The sequence below is a fragment of the Oncorhynchus clarkii genome, chromosome 8, assembly GCF_045791955.1.
Source record: "Oncorhynchus clarkii lewisi isolate Uvic-CL-2024 chromosome 8, UVic_Ocla_1.0, whole genome shotgun sequence".
Classification (NCBI taxonomy): domain Eukaryota; kingdom Metazoa; phylum Chordata; class Actinopteri; order Salmoniformes; family Salmonidae; genus Oncorhynchus; species Oncorhynchus clarkii.
The window spans coordinates 21,304,833-21,325,925 of record NC_092154.1 but is presented as its reverse complement, the minus strand read 5'-3'; the positions used below and the strand labels follow the sequence as shown (position 1 = coordinate 21,325,925).

The 21,093-nt window shown below is 42.8% G+C and overlaps 1 protein-coding gene across 2 annotated transcripts in view; it reads left to right on the top strand.

Moving 5' to 3' along the window:
- The window catches only part of LOC139415095 (sodium/potassium-transporting ATPase subunit beta-1-interacting protein 2), a 160,614-nt gene that overhangs the window by 58,591 nt on the left and 80,930 nt on the right, over nt 1–21,093 (top strand). For both annotated transcript variants that reach the window (XM_071162906.1, XM_071162907.1), the window contains exon 2: nt 16,506–16,643. In XM_071162906.1, the coding sequence (XP_071019007.1) occupies nt 16,506–16,643 (138 nt within the window). The remainder of the gene's footprint in view (nt 1–16,505; nt 16,644–21,093) is intronic.

The following is a 21,093-nucleotide window of genomic DNA, read 5'->3' as shown; positions in this document are numbered from 1 at the left end:
TCAGTTGATTATTGACAAGTTTTTCCAACATTTTTGATTAACAAATAGAAATTGGCCTATAACAGTTAGGATCAGATTGATATCCCCTTTTAAATAAAGGATGCACCATGGCTACCTTCCAGAAAAAGGGTCTAAACCATGTGACCCAGATGTTTTTTGGGGGTCAAGTCTAATAAGGAGCCCCTTTAGCATCTTGTACTCAGTGACTGCCTGCAGGGAGAAACTTTGTAGCGGGGCAGGGGAAAAAGAGGATAGTCGCATCGGGGATAGTCTCATTAGAAGGTGTGAGAGATGAGGAAATGTTGGACGGGCGAGGAGGCATGGCAGAGTCCAATAGGAATCCTGACTTAATGAAGTGGTGGTTAAAGTGCTCAGCCATGTGCTCCTTGTCAGTAACCACCACATCATAGACATTAAGGGACATGGGCAGCTGTGAGGAGGAGGGTTTATTCTCCAGGTCTTTAACCATTTTACTGATATTCTTGGGGTTAGACCCACAGAGAGAGAACTGCTCCTTAAAGTAACTAACTTTGGCCTTCTAGATAGCCTGAGTGCACTTATTTCTAATTTGCCTGAACGAGAATTCAGGCTCATTAAAGTTTTTTAGCAAGCATCTATGACAAATCAGGACAGGTCGTTTCACAGACAAGCCATTACGAACATAGGCTGTAAAACAGTGATCACTAAGGTCATTACAGAAAACCCCAGACTGATACCTATCAGGATTATTTGCAAGAATAACATCAAGGAGAGTCAACTTTTATGGGTGTTTGGAGTCATATCTTGTGGGATTGGTAATAATCTGAGAAAGGTTTAGGGAGTCCCCTTGCTTTAAGACTTGATCAGGGGGTTTAAGCATGTCCCAGTTTAGGTCACTTAGCAGGACAAATTCAGAATTAGTGTAAGGGGCTAGGAGAGAGCTTAGGGCATTTAGGGTACAGGCCGGTGCTGATGGTGTCCAGTAACACCCAGCAACATTCAACAAATAATTATTTGAAAGTTTAATGCGTAAAACCATTAAATCAAACGGTTTGGGGTTAGACTTGGTGGAGACAACTGGGCATTGAAGGTGTTCCTTGGTAAAGATTGCCACTCAACCACCTTTGGAAGATGTGTCTTTCCGAAAAAGGTTATAACCAGAAAGGTTCACATCAGTGTTAAAAAAAAAACACTTTCTTAACCACATCTCAGTAATGACCAACACCTCTGGATTAGAGCTGTGAACCCACATTTTCAATTGATCAATTTTAGGTAATAAGCTTCTAGTGTCAACGTGCAGAAAACCCAGGCTTTTACGAAAGCAGAAATCAGTGAAGCAGATATCAGAGCACAAATCAGAATTGGGGCTAGCAACAGTATATGGGCCAGGGTGTACATGCACATTTCCAGATATAATCAGCAGCAATACAATCAGGTCACGGCAGAGGACAGTGAGAGCTCTGCAATGTTGATTTATAACATTTGAATGTACATTAGATGGCAACAAGATCATATTGTACAGCAATTTCATCAGGTAACATGAATACAAAGCTGGCGAGGGGTGGTTAGAATAGGATGGTAGGCCAAGAGTCTGTGTAACCAATATAGAGTCAGAGTCCAGAGTGTGGGAACAAACATAGTCTGTGCCACGGTTGGTTAAACAAGCAAGTTCATAGTCAACAAAGCATGTAAGAGTCATGAGGCAAATAGCATAAATACCCGGCCATTTTCAGTCAGCTGTTCGTTACACAAATTCATTTTAAAAACCGTCTTCATTCATAACTGTCAGTTACACACTTATACAGTAATTGTTCCAGACCTAGTAATGCAGTCATCAGAGCAGAAGTCCCCCAAAAGCTTTTAATGAGTTTGAGGATACCATGTTCCCCAACAAGCTCTCTAGCCAGATAAATCAATAAAAAACAGGCAATTAATACATCTAAAACCGAGGTCACAGTTTAAGCTCATCCAATTACCGTAAAACCCCATTGATATCTTGTTGTGAGGAATATAACTTTAATGCTATTAAAACCGGACCACCAGTTTTGCCCTCCGGAGTGTCATCCAACTAGCGAAACAAAAGTTCACAGCATGGCTGGGGCTGGGTGCTAACATTCAAACACAGAGCAAAGAACTGAGGAACACTAAGGGTTTAAATTCATTCAAGGGAAATGAGGCACAGGTGCAACTAATAACTAGAACAAGGGAAAAACAAAAGGGTCAAAAAAGCACAATGGGGGCACCTAGTGACCGAAACCTGAACAATCCTGGCCAAATCCTGACACGGAGTTTGTCAGATTATTTTGCATTCCGAAGCTTAATTAATCATGAAGCATTTCATAGTAATTGCGGAGGAATTGGCTAATTTGTCAGCCTCTTGTTGCGTACAACAGACTGTGTCTGTGGTAGTTCTTAATAGCCGCTTGCTGCATAGTGTCAAGTCACATTTTCCAGCCATGTTGGCAACACAGAGGTCTATTGCTGGTTCAGAGCTCATAGGGCTGGTGGCCCTCAGGCAACACTGATACTTCACCAGGGCTCCTTGAAATGCAAACAAATATTGAAATTAATTATCCTCATTAGGCTAACACTTATCCATATCCTGATGAGTTTTATTCAAACTCTGTCCCCTTTCTCCTGAAGCTATCCTCACTCATGTCATTAATGCTCCCCCCATTGGTTCTTAAGAAGCCTAGTGTTGCAAACGAGGGCTAGTCATCAGTTCCTGGGGGCTCCTCAATGGCTGATATTATTAATAACCCACTGGGCACAGGAGTCAGTTCAATGTCTAGTTTTGATTTACAGTACCAGTCAATGGTTTGGACACACCTACTCTTTCTTCTTTATTTTTACTATTTTCTACATTGTAGAATAATAGTGAAGACATCAAAACAATGAAATAACACATATGGAATCATGTAGTAACCAAAAAGTGTTAAACAAATCAAAATATATTTTATATTTCAGATTCTTCAAAGTAGCCAACCTTTGCCTTGATGACAGCTTTGCACACTCTTGGCATTCTCTCAACCATCAACCACTCATCAATAAGTGCATTGACAACGTCGTCCCCACAGTGACCGTACGTACGTACATATCCCAACCAGAAGCCATGGATTACAGGCAACATCTACACTGATCTAAAGGCTAGAGCTTTTCAAGGAGCAGGACACTAATCCTGACGCTTTATAAGAAATCTCACTACGACCTCCAACAAAACATCAAGCAGCCAAAATGTAAATACAGAACTAAAATCGAATCCTACTACACCAGCTCTGACTCTCGTCAGATGTGGCAGGTCTTGCAAACTATCACGGATTACAAAGGGAAACCTCAGAGCCTCAAAAATGTGTACAGCCACACCATTGAGAGCACTTTGACTGGCTGCATCACCGCTTGGTACCTCAAGGCGCTGCAGAAGGTAAAATCAAGTCAAATCACATTTCATCACTGGGGCTGAGCTCCCTGCCATCCAGGACCTCTATACCAGACGGTGTCAGAAGAAGACCCGAAAAATTGTCAAAGACTCCAACCACCCAAGTCATAGACTGTTCTTTCTGCAAACCACATGGCAAGCGGTACTAATGCAGCAAGTCTGAAACCAACAAGACCCTGAATAGCTTCTACCCCTAAGCCATAAGACTGCTAAATAGTTTGTTAAATAGTTAACCAACCAACTCGGACTATCTGCATTGAACCTTTTGCCACTAACTCTTTTGACTCATCACATACGCTGCTTGCTACTGTTTATTATCTATCCTGTTGCTTAGTCACTTTATCCCTACATATATGTACATATCTACCTCAATTACCTCGTACCCCTGCACATCAACTCTGTGCTGGTAACCCGTGTAAATAGCCAAGTTATCGTTACTTATTGTGTATTTATTCCATGTTTTATTATTTTTCTATTATTTTTTGCATTGTTGGAGAGGGCCCGTGAGTAAGCATTTCACTGTTAATCTACACTTGTTGTTTACGAAGCATGTGACAATTAAAGTTAGTTTTGATCACATTACATTTTTTGATTGAAATGATGTGGAAACAATGTTGATTGAACCAGCTGTTGCCCAGTGGGAAGGCTCGCAGGCAGGCACGGTTGGGAATAAAATACTCTTGCTGTGATTCTCTGGCCCTGCCAGGTGATTAGGGACTCAAAGATCATTGCTACTCCAATAATTTCTATCAGGGACTCAAAGATTAGGGGCTCAAGTGATTAGGGATTCTATTAGGGACTCAGGTGATTAGGGACTCAAAGATCATCGCTACTCCAATAATTGCACTTATTTCTAATTTGCCTGAACGAGAGTTCAGGCTCATTAAAGTTTTTTAGCAAGCATCTATGACAAATCAGGACAGGTCGTTTCACAGAGCAACCATTACAAACATAGGCTGTAAAACAGTGATCACTAACCTTACAGAAAACCCCAGACTGATACCTATCAGGATTATTTGTAAGAAAAACATCAAGGAGAGTAGCCTTTTGTGGGTGTTTGGTGTCATATCTTGTGGGATTGGTAATAATCTGGGAGCCCCCTTACTTTAAGACTTGATCAGGTGGTTTAAGCATGTCCCAGTTTAGGTCACCTAGCAGGACACATTCAGACTTAGTGTAAGGGGCTAGGAGAGAGCTTAGGGCATTTAGGGTACAGGCCGGTGCTGATGGTGGCCGATAACAACCAAAATCATAAAGGGGAAAATATAGTACATTTATAACCAGAGAGCACAATAGAGCACCTGGCATGGGTTATAGAGGTCGTGTAGATATTTTCAGCTGAGAGAAAAACAGTAGTTTAACATTTTGTATGCAGCTTATGATACTCATGATATTGGTTATTGTTTATTTATCATGGTTATGTCATATAACTGGTGGACTGGTGGAAGAGCCTTACCCTAGAAGTTGTTGATGTGATCTCCATAGGGGCTGCAACAGAAATTGTACTGAGAAAAAAGAGACCTCTCATTTGAAGGCAGAATTTGCCATTAGCTATGGATCTGTGTCATATTGCCCTTTGAATGAGTTATCAGCCCACATATACACTTATCCCAGTTCTGAAAACAATATGGTACAGTTTTTCCTGTAGTACATTAGCTGTGTTTGTTTCCTTACTGACAGACAGCACATTCAGTTTGAGATAGATGTCATGTGTCGCATAAATGCTTATTTCAATCAGCGCAGAAAGCAGTTGGTGTTCATGAAACGGACATTACAGACATAGATTTGATTGTTAGATAGATTGTAGATTGTTGATGGAGCTGATGCATTTTGAATGACTGTTATTTGTATAATGTTGCAGAATTAATTTATAATTTGACTCCATTTTGTTTAACTGCTCATTGGTTCAATCACAAGAACACTTTATGTCTGTAATTACATATTCACTGAATGTTCCAGTGTATTTCCAAAAGCACTGGTTTATATTCATAAAAATTCAATGAATCATTATCCATACAGGCTCAAGCAGTGTGTGAGACACTTTTGGTACTCAGTTGAACATGTAGGCTAGTTTCACATCGCTGCATCTTTCTCTGTGGTTTGTCCATTCCCTCCTCCCCATCTCGTTGTGGCCTGTCATACACCCAAGGGCCTGCATTTGTCACTTTCAAAGCCCCTGTAGGTATGTGTCTTTTATCATTGAAGACTCTACATGTAGCCTACATTCACAGAATCATCTTTAATAGGAACATACCTCACTATAGTACAATGACGGACTCATATACTGTTAGAATGTCCTCTGGGTTCATGGACCACATAGGCTATTGTGTGTCTTGCTCACCCGTTATAAATAGGACTATTGGTTTGGAGGAATAAGTATTAATATAAGAATATTATACCTTTAAATATGTGTTTGTAGATTTGCATCTTTAATCATCACTACCTGGAAACCCCACACTGCTGTGCTTTGATGAAGGCTTAATTATACATAGGCCAATTGAATGGTAAAGTCATTTTTAAGAACACATTAATTAAATCGTTGCTCTTCACCACTTGACATCCATTTGACTGACAGGTAAAGAGAGATAAAAAGGATGTTCAAAGCCTTTTGTTGGGTACATGAAACTATAACTTTACACATACTCTACCACCGTCATCACATTCAATGTACTCACAAGGGTACAGTACATAAAACCACAGCAAAATAAATCAAAATGAAATCAACATGAGCATATTGATTGATTTTCAGATTTGTTCCTCTCAGATGAAGTCTTGTTGTTCCTCTAGTGGAACTGTGTTAGATTGGTAGATCTTGTCCTCAGGTGTTGCAGTGCTGAAAGTGACTACTGCTATGGCAGAACAAAGGTAGCTGTATTATTACGTGCATATCTCAGGCGCTGAAGGCTTGTCATTGTATTTAGCAGAGAGGGAAGGTGTTCCCCAAGGAGCTCTACTGGATACACCATTATTGTCGGAATGCTTTCATCACACCAAATACGGTGCCTTCGGGAAGTATTAAGACCCCTTGACTTTTTCCACATTTTGTTACGTTATTCTTAGCCTTATTCTCAAAATTGATTAAATTAGACCTTGTCCTCAGCAAACTACACACAATACCCGAAAACAGGTTTTTAGAAAAAACAGAAATACCTTGTTTACATAAGTATTCAGACCCTTTGCTATGAGACTCAATATTGAACTGAGTTGCATCCTGTTTCCATTGATCATCCTTGAGATGATTCTACAACTTCATTGGAGTCCACCTGTGGTAAATTCAGTTCATTGGACATGATTTGGAAAGGCACACACCTGCCTATATAAGGTCCCACAGTTGACAGTGCATGTCAGAGCAAAAATCAAGCCATGAGGTCAAAGGAATTGTTCGTAGAGCTACGAGACAGGATTGTGTCAAGGCACAGATCTGGGGAAGGGTACCAAATAAGCATTGAAGGTCTGCAGCATTGAAGGTCCCCAAGAACACAGTGGCCTCCATCATTCTTAAATGGAAGAAGTTTGGAACCACCAAGATTCTTCCTAGAGCTGGCCGTCCGGTCAAACTGAGCAATCGGGGGAAAAGGGCTTTTTTCATGGAGGTGACCAAGAACCTGATGGTCACTCTGACAGAGCTCTAGAGTTCCTCTTTGGAGATGGGAGAACCTTCCAGAAGGATATCCATCTCTGCAGCACTCCACCAACCAGGCCTTTATGGTAGAGTGGCCAGACGGAAGTCACTCCTCAGTAAAAGGCACATGACAGCCTGCTATCAGTTTGCCAAAAGGCACCTAAAGGCTTTCAGACCATGAGAAACAACATTCTCTGATCTGATGAAACCAAGATGGTACTCTGACAGAGCTTGACAGGATCTGCAGAGAAGAAAATAAGGAACTCCCCAAATACAGGTGTGCCAAGCTTGTAGCGTCATACCCAAGAAGACTTGATGCTGTGTCACGTTCGTTATAAAGATGAGACCAAGGCGCAGCGTGAGTAGAGTTCCACATCTTTTTAATAAAACCGAAACTCAGCAAAACAAAACAAACAAACTAAACGTGAAGCTACAACAACTCTAGACATGCAAAACCCTAGACATACAACACTAGAGTACCCACCCTAGCCACATCCCGACCTAACCAAAATATAAAGATAACAGAGATATCTCAGGTCAGGGCGTGACAGAAGGTGCGGACTCCGTGACAGAAAGTGCGGACTCCTGGCCGCAAACCTGAACCTATAGAGGAGGGTCCGGGTGGGCATCTACCCTCGGTGGCGGCTCCGGTTCTGTACGCAGCCCACCCTCTTTATGCTGATCTCTCCGCCTTTGTAGAACCGGACCGTGGATCATCGCCGGAGGCTCTGGACTGCGGTTCTTCGCCGGAGGCCCCGGACTGGGAACCGTCGCTGGAGACCCCGGACTGGGGACCGTTGCTGGAGACCCCGGACTGGGGACCATCGCTGGAGACCCCGGACAGGGGACCGTCGCTGGATGTTCCTGACTGTGGACTGTCGTTGGAGGTTCCGGACTGTGGCCCGTCGTTGGAGGTTCCGGACTGTGGCCCGTCGTTGGAGGTTCCGGACTGTGAAACATCGGCGGAAGCTCTGGACTAGGAACTGTCTCCGGAAGCTCTGGACTGGGAACTGTCGCCGGAAGCTCTGGACTGGGAACTGTCGCCGGAAGCTCTGGACTGGGAAATGTCGCCGGAAGCTCTGGACTGGGAACTGTCGCCGGAAGCTCTGGACTAGGAACTGTCGCCGGAAGCTCTGGACTGGGAACTGTCGCCGGAAGCTCTGGACTGTGGAGGCGCACTGGAGACCTGATGCGTTGTGCTGGCACTGGTGGTACCGGGCTGAAGACACGCATCTCAGGGCGAGTGCGGGGAGCAGGCACAGGACGTACTGGACTGTGGAGGCGCACTGGAGACCTAATACGTGGTGCCGGCACTGGTTGTACCAAGCTGAAGACACGCATCTCAGGGCGAGTGCGGGGAGCAGGCACAGGACGTACTGGACTGTGGAGGCGCACTGGAGATCTGGAGCGTAGAGCTGGCACAATGCGTCCTGACTGGATGCTCAATTGAGCCCGGCAAGTGCGGGGCACTAGCACAGGACGCACTGGGCTGTGCAGACGCACAGGAGACACAGTACGCAGAGCCGGCGCAGGATATCCTGGTCCAAGGTGGTGTACTGGAGACCAGGAGCGCTGAGCCGGCACCATCCGTCCTGGTTGGATGCCCATTCTAGCCCGGCGAATGCGAGGAGCTGTAATAGAGCGCACCGGCCTATGAATGCGAACTGGAGACAACGTGCGCATCACTGCGTAACACGGTGTCTGACCAGTCACACGCTCCCCACGGTAAGCACAGGGAGTTGGCTCAGGTCTAACTCCTGACTCTGCCAATCTCCCCGAGCTGCCTCTCGGGCTTCCGTGCTAGCCGTGTCCCCTCATATCATCGCCGTTCCTCCTGCGCTATCTCCACCTGCTTCCATCGCAGGGTCTTGTCCCCTGCCATTACCTCCTCCCAGGTCCAGGATGTCCTCCACTCATCTTTCTCCCGGGCCCAGGATGTCCACTCCTCTTGAACATGCTGCTTGGTCTTTTTATGGTGGGATCTTCTGTCACGTTCGTTATAAAGATGAGACCAATGTGCAGCGTGAGTAGAGTTCCACATGTTTTTAATAAAACCGAAACTCAGCAAAACAAAACGAACAAGCACAAACGAAACATGAAGCTATACGAATAGTGCAGACCGGCAACTAAACATAGAACAAGATCGCACAACACAAAGTGGGAAACAGGGCTGCCTAAATATGATCCCCAATCAGAGACAACGATAAACAGCTGTTTCTGATTGGGAACCATATCAGGCCAACATAGAAATACAAAACCCCTAGACCTACAACAACCCTAGACATACAAAACCCTAGACATACACTAGAGTACCCACCCTAGTCACACCCAGACCTAACCAAAATATAAAGAAAACAGAGATATCTCAGGTCAGGGCGTGGCATGCTGTAAAGGGTCTGAATACTTAAGTAAATGTAATATTTCAGTATATATATTTTGTTACTCAAATAAAACGTTTTTGCTTTGTCATTATGGGGTATTGTGTGTAGAGTGATGAAAATAAAATAAAAATTGATGAAAAAATATGTTAACAATCAATTTTAGAATAAGGCTGTAATGTAACAAAATATAGAAAAAAGTGAAGGTGTCTGAATACATTCCGAAGGCACTCTAGATCCCTCTACCATCTTTGGGTGTATCATATTTAGTGAATCCACTTCCACAAAAGCTACTTCATTTATCTCATCCCTCCCTCTGTGGTAACGGACCATTCGATAATTACTGGGGGGGTCCAACTCGAGCTATCCTAAAAAATGTTATACCCCCTTCACCAATGTTAGAAAAATGTATATGACCCTTGTTGCACTACCATCCCCCTTCATTTAATTAACTCACAATAATGATTGCGACCAGAGTATATCCCTTTTCACACCAACTCCAATGCCTTTTTCCCCCCAACTTTGCCAAAATATTTGCATAACGTCACAAACGCTGCTGCTGCAGTCATTCTCTTGCATTTGAGAAGGCAGTGGCAATGGCAATATGTTACTACTGAAAATATCACAAGATGATTCAAACATGACAGGAGTGTTTGCTTCAGTTGCATCTCAGCCTAAGAGAAGAAATGCAAAACTGGCATCTGTTGTCATTCCAGCACATACACAACATGGCCAAAGGTACAGTGGGGCAAAAAAGTATTTAGTCAGCCAACAATTGTGCAAGTTCTCCTTCTTAAAAAGATGAGAGAGGCCTATAATTTTCATCGTAGGTACACTTCAACTATGACAGACAAAATGACAAAAAAAAATCAGAAAATCACATTGTAGGATTTATTTGCAAATGATGGTGGAAAATAAGTATTTGGTCAATAACAAAAGTTTATCTCAATACTTTGTTATATACCCTTTGTTGGCAATGACAGAGGTCAAACATTTTCTGTAAGTCTTCAAAAGGTTTTCACACACTGTTGCTGGTATTTTGGCCCATGCCTCCATGCAGATCTCCTCTAGAGCAGTGATGTTTTGGAGTGGTTGCTGGGCAACACGGACTTTCAACTCCCTCCAAAGATTTTCTATGGGGTTGAGGTTTTCACTCAAAATCTCACAATACATTGCTCCATTCATTCTTTCCTTTACACGGATCAGTCGTCTTGGTCCCTTTGCAGAAAAACAGCCCCAAAGCATGATGTTTCCACCCCCATGATTCACAGTAGGTATGGTGTTTTTTGGATGCAACTCAGCATTCTTTGTCCTCCAAACACGACGAGTTGAGTTTTTACCAAAAAGTTATATTTTGGTTTCATCTGACCATATGACATTCTCCCAATCTTCTTCTGGATCATCCAAATGCTCTCTAGCAAACTTCAGACAGGCCTGGACATGTACTGGCTTAAGCAGGGGGACACGTCTGGCACTGCAGGATTTGAGTCCCTGGCGGCGTAGTGTGTTACTGATGGTAGGCTTTGTTACTTTTGTCCCAGCTCTCTGCAGGTCATTCACTAGGTCACCCTGTGTGGTTCTGGGATTTTTGCTCACCGTTCTTGTGATCATTTTGACCCCACGGGGTGAGATCTTGCGTGGAGCCCCAGATCGAGGGAGATTATCAGTGGTCTTGCATGTCTTCCATTTCCTAATAATTGCTCCCACAGTTGATTTCTTCAAACCAAGCTGCTTACCTATTGCAGATTCAGTCTTCCCAGCCTGGTGCAGGTCTACAATTTTGTTTCTGGTGTCCTTTGACAGCTTTTTGGTCTTTGGAGTGTGACTGTTTGAGGTTGTGGACAGGTGTCTTTTATACTGATAACAAGTTCAAAGAGGTGCCATTAATACAGGTAACGAGTGGAGGACAGAGGAGCCTCTTAAAGAAGAAGTTACAGGTCTGTGAGAGCCAGAAATCTTGCTTGTTTGTAGGTGATCAAATACTTATTTTCCACCATAATTTGCAAATAAATTCATTAAAAATCCTACAATGTGATTTTCTGGATTTGTTTTCTCATTTTGTCTGTGTACCTATGATGAAAATTACAGGCCTCTCTCATCTTTTTAAGTGGGAGAACTTGCACAATTGGTGGCTGACTAAATACTTTTTTGCCCCACTGTATATGCTGATCCTCATGGCACTTGCCTTCATTTTTGTTATGCTTATGTCAGTTATATCATTCCTCAGTCCAGATAGGCTACTTTCGGAGACTTTCTGAATGGACAATCAAAGCTACCAGCGCATCTCAGACACAAGAACACGTATTAAAAACCTAGGCCTACCTTCTAATCCTGGCTGTAGGATATCAGAAAGTTGGCAACATTAGGATTATGCCTAAACAATGTAGCCTATCAAATTAATTGACTAGGAAAGACAAGGAAAGGAAAGGGAGAGAGAGAGAGACATCTATGTAGCCTAAATGTTTGTAAGCAGTAATTGACATGGTCAAACTCCAGACAATATTTTTTCGTCAGTCTCTTACATAGCACACAGGTGGTCACCTACATTTACTGTAGTAGCCTAGCCTAGGCTGGTGGTGATAAATTGCTACATTGCAGCATTGATGCATTATAAACGTAGCCCATGGGACAGACAGAGAGAAATTCATTAATTCATTCAAACAACGAACCTGTTCCTGGCAATCCGCACGCGGCCTGTCAGTGGCAGAACACTTGTCCCAGAGGGCATTGGTTGAACCAGGGGTTTGGTAGGGAAGCGCATGCAAGCAGGACGGAATGAAAAATATAGGAGCACCTGCAAAACAGCAAATGTAAACTGTGCCCAATAAAAAACACACAACCCTCCCCAAAGCAAAAAAAGGTTACACCCTCTCCCATATCTTGGACCCCCCCCCAGCCTCCACCCATACATTTTTCATGACTCATGATTTTACAATTCATCCGTCATCTTACACATGCACATGATGTTGATGAATATTTCATGAAACTTGTGCATATATTATTAGTTGTTTTCTCTCTCTTTTTAAACATCTATACCGCAAAGTGGGGGAGAAAATGATTCAAAATGTCAGCATTTATAAAGTGTTGCTGTTGTTTAATATTTTATCTGGTAAAACAAAAAAGTTTATTTGACTCGTTTATATTGGCAAAAAGGTTGTGCTTTATTATTTATCAAATTATATATATCGTTAGGATCATCTCATGAATATCTTGTGAAAGTGATGTTTCTGAGAAATCTAGTACATATTCATTTTGGATCATACATTTTGCATAAATGTTTTCTTTCCATCCAAGAGTGTTTTGAGAGACAGTCTTACCCTCTGCAGATGTGAGAGATTTGTTTCAAACCTTTTTAAATGATCTAGCCTGAATATATTTTAAATATATTTGTTTTTCACGTTCACAGTGAATAAATTATGAAACCTCGCCAAGCATGGGATTGGTTTAATATACAGAAGGAAATAATTTAGACAGTAGCCAACTGCCTGCAGGGATATAAATGGACATACACAGAATCGAACATGTATGCTACAGTACAATTTTCCATATCACACTAAAATTATTATTAGAGCCTCTGATTCCTTCTTTCCTCGAAAGCTAAACAACATCCCTTATTATCTACATAACAAAATACCCAGTGTGCCATCCAGTCGATAAGCGTTGATGTGCTATTTGTTTAACAAATCAATTTCTACCTTGGTGTTTTTCTCTCCCCCAGGTTCTGTAGTCTAGCTTAACTGAATGTTTGGAGTACCATTAAAACACCTGAGCGTTTGCAGGTGGATTTGTAGTACTAGTGATGGAAAATGGTGAAGGCCTTATCTGTGATTTTGCATGAGAGGGAACCCACTAGTCCAGGATGCACAATACCTCCTGTTACCTCCCCACACTCTGGGGCTAATGTGCTCTGGTCAGAGCCACTGTGTGTCGTACAGCCTCCCGAGCATTGTCTGAATGCAGCATGAAGCTGCCTGCCTCTCTATTCATGCTGCCACCACTGATTGATTGGCTTTTGTCTTAGTGATTAGAGGCAACTCATGTCTCCTCCACACTTGGAGAAAAAAGAAAACCCCTAAGCTTTGGCGAAGCTCGGAGGATAAACTTCCATTTCAATCAGCAGTTGTAGAGAGCTGAAGTGTGCACTTCTTTTCCTGTAATCAGCCAGGATTCCTTATGTTCTACCTCAGTAATGAGGTTCTTTCCAACTCTTTTCAGGAGGGTAAAATGAAGGTGTTATGCAAAACAGCATGACCAAACAGATTGATCAACTAAATTCACTCTTGTGTATGAAAAACAGAACACCATGACAATATATAATGACAGATGTATGGAGTTTCATGGTTTACTAATTCATTTTTTTTCCTTCAAATTTGGTGTAGGGCCTACCAATTGCCCTTGCAGATGTTTTTTGTCAGACAAAGGGTTATAGCCTACTGAGACATTCCTTCTCTTAGGATCTGGCATGTTATTTGGATCCCCTTTCATTTAGTCAATGTTATTTCCCTGGAGAATAAGGCCACTCTTCTGACCGACTCAATAATGGGTTCCCCCCAAATATATGTTTATAATTACTAATGTATGGATAATTACTCTGTGCACAGCTGCTTGGGAGAGCTGTTCTTATTTGTGTTGATGAAAGTGGGCTCAGGGGCCACATTAATGACTAGGGAGACCCTCTGATTCCAACAATAGCCCAAGGTTTGTCTCTCTGTGTCAGGCAGTGAGGAAAGCCCTGAAGCCTCTTTCTTCTCTCAACGTTGTACACGGCCTGTGATACCGAGGCAGATGAGTCTCTGGGTGTCTGGGAGTTCATCCAATAACATCAGATACTCCCAAGTGTACTCTCAGACAGCTTTGACATTTAGATATTATCAGGTAACTAATGCTAGGGGTTACAATTCACCAATGGCTGTTATTTGGGTTGAGCCTTATACATGTAAATGTGCTGTGGAAGCGCTGCATGTTTAATTGCAGCAATATAGCATGTTTCCTTGTTGTTTACCTTTCCAATCCAGGCGGCAGGCTGCTTTTGTGCTGCCATATGGGCTCCCATCAGGACTCTCTGGGCTCCCCGCTTTAGTAGCTAATATGGCGAGGTGCATGCAGCTTTTCATGAGTGCTTCTCCTTCTCCAATACCATGGAAATGCTGAGTGCTGCTAATTACCATCATACATTTTCTTTGTGATTTTGCAGTTCAGCAGAAACAAGTTAACAACGCCTCTAAGAGGAGGACCTGACTGGTGTCATATTAGACAGAAAGGTGCTTTTTATAAGAGGTCTTTGCCGGGTGGTAGGGGGCGTAGAGGAGCTAGCGTTGATCCCTGACTCTGACTCCCTTTTGCTCTGACTATTCAGTATTTTCTGGAAAGAAACAGATGGAAAAACACCAGTTTTCCTTTCATTCCACTGACCCATGAAATGACAGAGGGTCACCTTGGAGACTGGGCCAGATAAACAGACAAGATAGGTGTCAGGAACAGCTTAGCATAGATACCAAACAATTTACATACCCGTGGCGGAATAGCCTACATCACCTTAGGAAAAAAGACAGTCTAATGTACTAGATCATAATGAAAGCCACTAACTAGAAGCTAATTCACTTTCAATTAGGTTATATTTTCAAAACAATTTTTTATTTATTTCTCAGTTCCTGCTGGATGAATAACAGTTGTACTGGCACTTTTACAATGAAGATCCTGTAAATGGAGAGAAATCTCATCCCCTGAGCAATAGCTCTCAAAACCAAGCATTAAAAGAGGGTCATTACGTGTCATACAATGAAACAAGGTAAGCTGAGCTCTGAATAGTTGGCAATGAAATTGAAAAATGCCAAGCTCAGCCTCTGTATTTCGGAGGAAAGTTCTTTAAAAATACTATCATTAATCTGGGAAAAACTGAGTCATAGAGCAGTGAGCAGTGAGTCATTGTGTCTGGAATGACAGTAGGACCCTGTCACATGGACCTAACTGTGCATTCTGATTTGTGATCTATGAGTCATACAGTATCAGATGTATAGCAGCTAGCTAGGCTGCCATAGACATACAGACAGACAGCATGGGACAGAATCAGCAGAGAGATCTGTGGATCGGCAGGTAGCATAGCTTATTCTTAATCAGAAGCCCAGTGTGAGGGATCTCAGCTGGTCAGCTCTGGACTGGACTGAGACATGGACAGACTGGATTTAATAGAGAGAAACTTGATGTTTTGACGAGATGAAATTACATTCATAAAATGTTGCTTAGCGACATGGAGAGGAATGGAGCGCTCAAAGGAGAAGTTAATTTAGTTGTGGCATCTGTTGTGATCGTCAAAGCTCATCAACAGTCAATAGAAAGAACACGAGTGAAGAATTCCCATCACGAACATACATACTTCGAGTTCTCGAATTCAGGCGGCAGTTCGTTAAACTGAGATCTCACAAATATTTCAAGGCCATTTCCTATTCGTTCACATGGAATTTACAGGGAGGGAAATCCAATTATTCTGCCAGGCATTTTTTTCACTCCTCCAACTGTAATAAATGGAGTGCTCTGACATACCTTTATTAGTAAGGACAGTGCCTTTACAGTAAGGAGATTGTTAGTTGCAGATATGAAGTTGAGTTTAAAGCCTCCTGTAGTTGCAGTGCAAGTGGGGATTTGGGAACCATTAGCGTCGGAGCTATGAAGTGATATCTGGCTCCGACACCTTTGGGACACACTGTGATCCCTCTCCTTACCGCAGCCGTTTGAAGTGCCATGGCTGGTAGTCATATCAACAACTGGTGTCATGTCCAATCAGACACTGAGATCCAAATGGTTGGGGCAAAGGGGTCTAGCCTTGCCAGCTTCAATTTCCCACAGAGGCCGAGATCGAGGGGGACGGGGACGTGACCCTGAGGATTTCTACACTTCTCGGGCAATTAGAGGCAGTTGTGTGATTGGGAAGAGGAGAGAGAGGAGGCGGAAGTCTCGGCCCCTTGGTGTGGTGTGCAAGCAGAATGCCCTGTCCTCCCTCCCTTTCAGCATAAACTTTAAGATACATCACTCTAACACATATCTCATGGCTCTGGTACTAAAGTTAATTTATTTTTCTTGATTTTCCTTACAGATCAGCATATTGGAACGACAAATATTTGACTTCCTTGGGTACCAATGGGCTCCTATCCTCACAAACTTTGTGCACATCATCATAGTCATCTTGGGGCTCTTTGGGACTGTACAATTCAGACCAAGATACGTAACTGGGGTGAGTTATATCTTCTTTAATTTCCTATACATTAATATCTTTGGAAAGTGGAAAGTGCTTTTATGTAAAGTGGTGTTATGAAGCAAATAATATATCTCACCTATCACACATTTGATTTCAGTTGTGTATAATGCTGTTTTTCAAAGTCTTTCCTTAAACTGGGAGAACAGACTGACAAAAGATACTATCACATGTTAATATTTAATGACTTGAATTGATATTTAAAGTGTCTATACTGAAAAGGAATATAAACTGAGTGCATAAAACACCTGCTCTTTCTGTGACATAGACTGACCAGGTGAATGCAGGTGAAAGCTATGGTGGCTTATTGATGTCACTTGTTAAATCCACTTCAATCAGTGTAGATGAAAGGGAGGAGACAGTTTAGAAAATGATTTTTAGCCTCTACTGTGTGTACCCCCAGGGGTACGCGCAATGCCGTCGGGGGTACGCCAAATAAAAATGTGATTCACATTTTTTTTAAACAACACAATGTGAAATACAGGTAGCTTAGTCAAATAATTAACATCTAATCACCGTTACTCTCTTGCGGGAATTCCACTAATGGTCCGTATGTAGCCAAACGTAGCTGCTGCTCATGTTGGTATCTGTACTGATGGTGCAAAAGCCATGACAGGGAGACATAGTGGAGTGGTAACGCGCGTGCAAGCAGTTGCTCCCGACGCCACTTGGGTACACTGCAGCATGCACCGAGAGGCTCCTGCGGCCAAGGGAATGCCTGATAGCTTGAAAGATGCTTTGGACACTACAGTGAAAATTGTTAATTTTGTTAAAGCAAGGCCCCTGTACTCTCATGTATGCTCTGCACTATGCAGTGATATGGGCAGCGACCATGTAACGCAGAAAGAAGTGTGCTGGTTATCAAGGGGCAAAGTATTGACACGTTTTTTTCAACTGAGAGACGAGCTTAAAGTTTTCTTTACTGACCATAATTCCCACTTATCTGACTGCTTGCATGATGACGAGTTTCTCACACGACTGGCCTATCTGGGTGATGTTTTTTCTCGCCTGAATCATCTGAATCTAGGATTACAGACTCTCCGCAAATATATTAAATGTGCGGGACAAAATTGAGGCTATGATTAAGACGTTGGAGCTCCTCTCTGTCTGCATTAACAAGGACAACACACAGGTCTTTCTATCATTATATGGTTTTTTGTGGGCAAATGAACTCAAGCTTACGGACAATGTCAAATGTGATATAGCGAAGCACCTGAGTGAGTTGGGTGCAGGTACTTTCCTGAAATGGATGACACAAACAACTGGATTCGTTATCCCTTTCATGCCCTGCCTCCAGTCCACTTACCGATATCTGAACAAGAGAAAATGCAACAAGCAGTTATGTGAAAATTGAATTTAATCATAAGCCACTGCCAGATTTCTGGATTGGGCTGCGTTCAGAGTATCCTGCCTTGGCAGATCGCGCTGTTAAGACACTGATGCCCTTGGCAACCACGTACCTATGTGAGAGTGGATTCTCGGCCCTCACTAGCATGAAAACTAAATACAGCCACAGACTGTGTGTGGAAAATGATTTAAGACTGAGACTCTCTCAAATACAACCCAACATTGCAGAGTTATGTGCATCCTTTCAAGCACACCCTTCTCATTAACATGTGGTGAGTTATTCACATTTTTTGATGAACAAATAAGGTTTTAAATGTAAGATTGTTAAATAAAGAGCAAAATGATTGATTATTATTATATTATTATTTGTGCCCTGGTCCTGTAAGAGCTCTTTGCCACTTCCCACGAGCCGGGTTGTGACAAAAACTCACACTCATTCTTATGTTTAATAAATGTATCGTATAGTGTGTGTGTGTGTGTGTGTGTGGCAGGCTTACAATGATGGCACAAAACAACATTTGAGAGTGCGCTGATCCTGGTGCTATAGAGGGGGTACACAGCTGGAGGTTGAATGTTGGAAGGGGTACAGGACTATAAAAAGTTTGGGAACCACTGCTCTATGGGATCGGTGTCACTATACTGGGACGGTTGAGCTAACATGCGCCAATGTGATTAGCCTGATGCTGTAAATAACAAGAACATTCCCAGGACATAGACATGTCTTATATGGGTAGAAAGCTTAAATTCTTGTTATTCTAACTGCACTATCTAATTTACTGTAGCTATTACAGCTATTCACAGATCTTCATTGTAAAGTGTTTAAACACTGTTTCCCATGCTTGTTCAATGAGCTATAAACAATTAATGAACATGCACCTGTGGAACGGTCATTAAGACACTAACAGTTTACAGCGGGTAGGAAATGAAGGTCACAGTTATGAAAACATAGGACACTAAAGAGGCATTTCTACTGACTCTGAAAAAATCCAAAAGGAAGATGCCCAGTGTCCCTGCTCATCTGCGCGAACGTGCCTTAGGCATGCTGCAAGGAGGCATGAGGACTGCAGAGGTGGCCAGGGCAATAAATTGCTATGTCCATACTGTGAGATGCCTAAGACAGCGCTACAGGGAGACAGGATGGACAGCTGATCGTCCTCGCAGTGGCAGACCACGACTTGTAGGCCTGTTGTAAGGCAGGTCCTCACCTGACATCACCGGCAACAATGTTGCTTGACCAGACAGGACTGGCAAAAAGTGCTCTTCACTGACGAGGTGCGGTTTTGTCTCACCAGGGGTGATGGTCGGATTTGCGTTTATCGTCGAAGGAATGAGTGTTACACCGAGGCCTGTACTTTGGAGCGGGATCAATTTGGAGGTGGAGGGTCCGTCATGGTCTGAAGCGGTGTGTCACAGCATCATCTGACTTGTTGTCATTGCAGGCAATCTCAATGCTGTGCGTTACAGGGAAGACATCCTCCTCCCTCATGTGGTACCCTTCCTGCAGGCTCATCCTGACATGACCCTCCAGCATGACAATGCCACCAGCCATACTGCTCATTCTGTGCGTGATTTCCTGCAAGACAGGAATGTCAGTGGTCTGCCATGGCCATCGAAGAGTCCGTATCTCAATCCCATTGAGCACGTCTGGGACCTGTTGGATCGGAGGGTGAGGGCTAGGGCCATTCCCCCCCCAGAAATGTCTGGGAACTTGCTGGTGCCTTGGTGGAAGAGTGGGGTACATTTCACTGCAAGAACTGGCAAATCTGGTGCAGTCCATGAGGAGGAGATGCACTGCAGTACTTATTGCAGCTGGTGGCCACACCAGATACTGACTGTTACTTTTGATTTTGACCCCAATTTGTTCAGGGAAACATTATTCCATTTCTGTTAGTCACATGTCTGTGGAACTTGTTCAGTTTATGTCTCAGTTGTTGAATCTTGTTATGTTCATACAAATATGTACACAAATATTTACACACAGTTTGCTGAAAATAAACGCAGTTGACAGTGAGAAGACATTTCTTTTTTTGATGAGTTTATGTGTGCCATTCAGAGGGTGAATGGGCAAGACAAAATATTTAAGGGGTGTATTCTTAATGTTTTGTACACTCAGTGTATGTTCCTCTAACTGATAAGATGCCAAGGCTAAATCTATGTCCTACACAGAATGGGGATAAAGTGAGCAGGAATAAATCTTAATTCAAGATTCTCCTACGAGAAATAAATCCCTAGTTATGAGTGACAGCCTTTCACTAAAACCACATATGCAGATTTAAAACCCAGGCATTTTGACTTGTCTGAGAGCTCAGGAGAGATATCGATGTTATGATGGACTTGGTCATCAAATCAGCCGTCAGAGAGAGCCCCTGTCATGCTGCAGAGATAAAGCTGATCACCTTTACACCCCTCCTCACCCCCTCCTATGCCTGTGAAGATAAATGGCTTACTGTCCAGCATTACTCTTGCTTATATCCGTTTTGGTAATGCTGTCAGAGCAGATACATTTTTATTCTCATTTAAAATTGCGCTTGCCAGTAGCTGGAGAGGGGCCAAATGAGGTTCCACTACACGCACCCATCTTCTGGATCTAATGTCCTGACAACGTGTCAGATTTAGAGTTGGTAAAAACCTACTCCGTGGCGGCTCTCCCCCTCTCTCAATGGTCTGGTGAATTCAGCCAGAAACATATATTTTAGAGAGGTGAAGGGGAAAAGTGTACCCTAACACATTCCTAACATGTCGATGACATTGCTAAAGTAGACAAATACACTGAACAAAAATATAAATGCAACATGAAATAATGTCTTAGATTTTACTGAGTTACAGTTTATATACTGTAAGGAAATCAGTGAATTGAAATGAATTCATTAGGCCCTAATCTATGGATTTCACACGAGTGGGAATACAGATATGCATCTGTTGGTCACAGATACCTTAGATAGGGGCGTGAATAAGAAAACCAGTCAGTATTGTGTACAGATCCTTGCAACACAGGGCCATGCATTATCATGCTGAAACATGAGGCGATGGAGCGGCAATGGGCCTCAGGATCTTGTCACGGTATCTCTGTCCATTCAAATTG